Source organism: Diaphorina citri, unplaced genomic scaffold (assembly GCF_000475195.1).
Source record: "Diaphorina citri unplaced genomic scaffold, Diaci psyllid genome assembly version 1.1 scaffold5858, whole genome shotgun sequence".
Lineage (NCBI taxonomy): Eukaryota > Metazoa > Arthropoda > Insecta > Hemiptera > Psyllidae > Diaphorina > Diaphorina citri.
The window spans coordinates 2,516-6,007 of NW_007383234.1; the positions used below are offsets into that span (position 1 = coordinate 2,516).

At 39.1% G+C, this 3,492-nt stretch overlaps 1 protein-coding gene across 1 annotated transcript; it reads left to right on the plus strand.

Moving 5' to 3' along the window:
- Positions 1 to 353: 353 nt before the first annotated feature.
- Positions 354 to 3,004, plus strand: LOC103521746 (actin-related protein 2/3 complex subunit 2; the record flags this gene model as incomplete). Its single annotated transcript, XM_008486853.3, is given in 3 exon segments — positions 354 to 574; positions 1,213 to 1,414; positions 1,976 to 3,004. Coding segments are annotated over 3 exon segments (451 nt in total), but the record flags the coding sequence as incomplete, so codon positions are not given.
- Positions 3,005 to 3,492: the final 488 nt, after the last annotated feature.

The window sequence follows — 3,492 nt, forward strand, 5'->3', positions numbered from 1 at the left end:
ATTGTTAGACACAGTAATTAAGTAATACTGGATAGTTAATCTATTCAATTACCAGATGCTAGATGGTCAGTAGTAAATAAACAAATATAAATAAATCTGTAGAAATTAAGGAACTGCTGTAATGTAGGTACTGTAAAATTTACATAGCCAAATTTGTCAGTTAAGGCCAGCCACGCATTATCAGATAGATCTGATCAGATGTCAGGTATATTGATAGAGTCAGTTCTACCTGATTGTGTGTGTGCTCATCAGGTTTCACGTAGAACTGACATTCGGAGCTTTTCAGCCGTACCTGTCAGGTCTATGTACCTGATTGTGAATGGCTAGCTTAACAAGTTACATTCTCTGTTCAGGTACGTAGAGGCGAAGGCAGATCGCGTGACGGTCGTATTCAGTACGGTATTCCGAGACGAAGATGACGTCATCATAGGCAAAGTATTCATGCAGGAGTTCAAGGAGGGGCGACGCGCCAGTCACACGGCCCCTCAGGTGCTGTTTAGTCACAAGGAGCCCCCACTTGAGTTGCGAAACACAGATGCCAGACAGGGGGACAATATTGGCTACATTACGTTTGGTAAGTAGGTGCTGTTTAGTCACAGGGAGCCCCCACTTGAGCTGCGATACACGGATGCCAGACAGGGGGACAATATTGGCTACATTACGTTTGGTAAGTGTAATGAAAAAGCTAAAGAACCTCAAAACTCTGGTGTTAATATAGTTCTGAAATCAGCTTCGATGGCGTAGTAGTCACTGAGCTCGCTTTGCACGCGGGAGATACGGGTCGATTCCCGGGTCACTATCATTTGCATGATACAAATTTTTAGACCCCGCCGGGAATCGAACCCGGATCTCCCGCGTACAAGGCGAACACAGTAACCACTACACAATGGGAGCTCACAGATCACTACAAATAAGCAATGTTGCTTCTAGTTTGTATCTGGATGGGCTATATTGCAATCGTGGTGACTTTTCCCGGCCCCATTCAGTTTGGTGAGGTAAGTAATGTGTGGAGGATAACTTATTGCTTAGGTTCAACCCCCTTCACTATGAACCTTATCTATTCTAGGTATACTATGTGAGAGTGTGATGGGGTCATGTAGTGTCGAGGTTGAAGCTTTTGAAAGATAAATATTAATACACTGGTAACTGTATGTAAGTATTTAGTTCTTATTCTTAGTGATCTGATTATCCCTCATTTTTGGTGATTTCCAGTGCTGTTTCCAAGACATACGAATCGGGTGGCTCGAGAGAACACCATCAATCTGATTCACATGTTCCGAGACTATTTGCACTATCACATCAAATGTTCCAAAGCTTACATTCACTCCCGGATGCGAGCGAAAACGTCCGACTTTCTCAAAGTGCTCAATCGTGCCCGACCCGAAGTCAAAAACACAGAGAAGAAGACAATCACGTGAGTCTTTCAATCAATATTTAGAATATGATCAATCTAATTATATTCTCAGTCTTCTTCCTAGCCTTTTCCTATTCAAATATTTTGATTTAAGCAAGGTCGGCGTTAGTAATCAGAGTAACCTCAAAGTGCTCAATCGCGCCCGACCCGAAGTCAAAAACACAGAGAAGAAGACAATCACGTGAGTCTTTCGATCAATATTTAGAATATGATTAATCTAATTATATTCTCAGTCTTCTTCCTAGCCTTTTCCTATTCAAATATTTTGATTTAAGCAAGGTCGGCGTTAGTAATCAGAGTAACCTAAATAAATACAGCCCCTTGTGTAACTGACTGACTGACTGACTGACTGACTCACTCACTCACTCACTCATACTAATTCTAGCCCAGAGATTGCTTGAAAAAAAACCGTTTTCTGATTAAAAAGGGCTCTTTAGTGATAAATACGTCTTGGTATTACATATACGATGCGGTATTTTTCATGCAATATCGATAAGTTGACTGACATAGATCCGACACGAAGGACCAATTTAAATAATAACTAATTATTTTCGGTTTCAGGGGGAGAACGTTTCACAGGAGGGAATGATTGTTATCCAAGTTATCAGATGATGAAGTCACTGCCATGTTTAGAACAACTCTGCCCTAGGTGCCACCCCTACTCCATCTTGTGCTCAAGTAAAAACTATTTGCCGCCTTTAGCGACTCTATTTTACACCTTTCTAGTTTCCTAGTAAAGTGATTGATACTCGCTCGGTAAACAGGATAGTGTCGGTTCGAATCCCAACCAAGGCAAGGAATTTCATCATTATTATTTTTATTTTGAGTGTTTGACCGCAGCAAGGAATTTTATCTAACTTTGGTTCATTTGTTCGAGTATTTACAGCAGTAATGGAGTTCTAAGGGTTAGGTGGTAGGCGTTTGCCTCTCCTAGTGGTTACCTTCAAGTGGAGAATTAAACAATTATCTGAACACTTCATTATCCTGGGTAAGTGCCAAGATTAACACTGTTCTTAAAAACTGACCCCTTCATAAGATTGAACAGTATTAATTGTGTAGTTCAATAGAATAATGTAGAAGGCTGTGATTATATTCTGTCTGTCCAGTTCTTTGAAATCCAAACCTTCAAATACAGGATTCGCGCGAAGAGTAGACCTTGTTTAAATTTGTATATCTTTCCCTGTACGAAGGATTTAGGAGCAGAGATGATTTAAGTAGATCAATGCGTTTAGAAGTGGGGAAATTTTCATGAAAAATCTAACACAAATGATATGGCTTTTTTAGGGCTTTAAAATCTAGATCTATATAATAATTTAATGCATAAATTATATTCAATTTCCTTTTCACTGGCCTTTAAACTAATGTTTGTTTCCAAAATAACGTCACACGTGGTCTATTCATCTCGCGGACCCTGTTAATAATGTTAATATGACTGTGTAACAAGTATTGTGTCAGTATATGACAACAAAGCCGATAAGATCCCATGTACAGGGTACTGCAGGCGTAAAACAAAACAAACACGAATTTTCATTCGGACAGTTCTAAGTGTACATCATTTGTCAGTAACCCGGCCCCTCCCTTCTCCCCAAATTGTAATTTTGTTTATAACTATTTTTGCTGTTCGTTGCCTAATTTGTAGGTGTTTTTTTTTTACCATTTCATAAGATCGTATGTACAGGGTACTGCAGGCGTAAAACAAATACGAATTTTCATTCGGACAGTTCTAAGTGTGCATCATTTGTCAGTAACCCGCCCCCTCCCTTCTCCCCAAATTGTAATTTTGTTTATAACTATTTTTGCTGTTCGTTGCCTAATTTGTAGGTGTTTTTTTTTTACCATTTCTATTTTTCTCTGATACATTTCTAACCGTTTCGGTCTATGGCGTTTTTAAATTCCGATGAAATGTGGAATGATTTGAAACATCTCCAGTTTCTAGTACCTACCATGTCCATTTTAGACTTCAGTTCATCCTTGAAATTTTGGGTTGATGTTAACGTCACGTTATAGTCAACTCACTCCAAATAAATATATCTCTGAATACGTATACAGATCGTATTCGCTAAGCAAAATCTTGATTT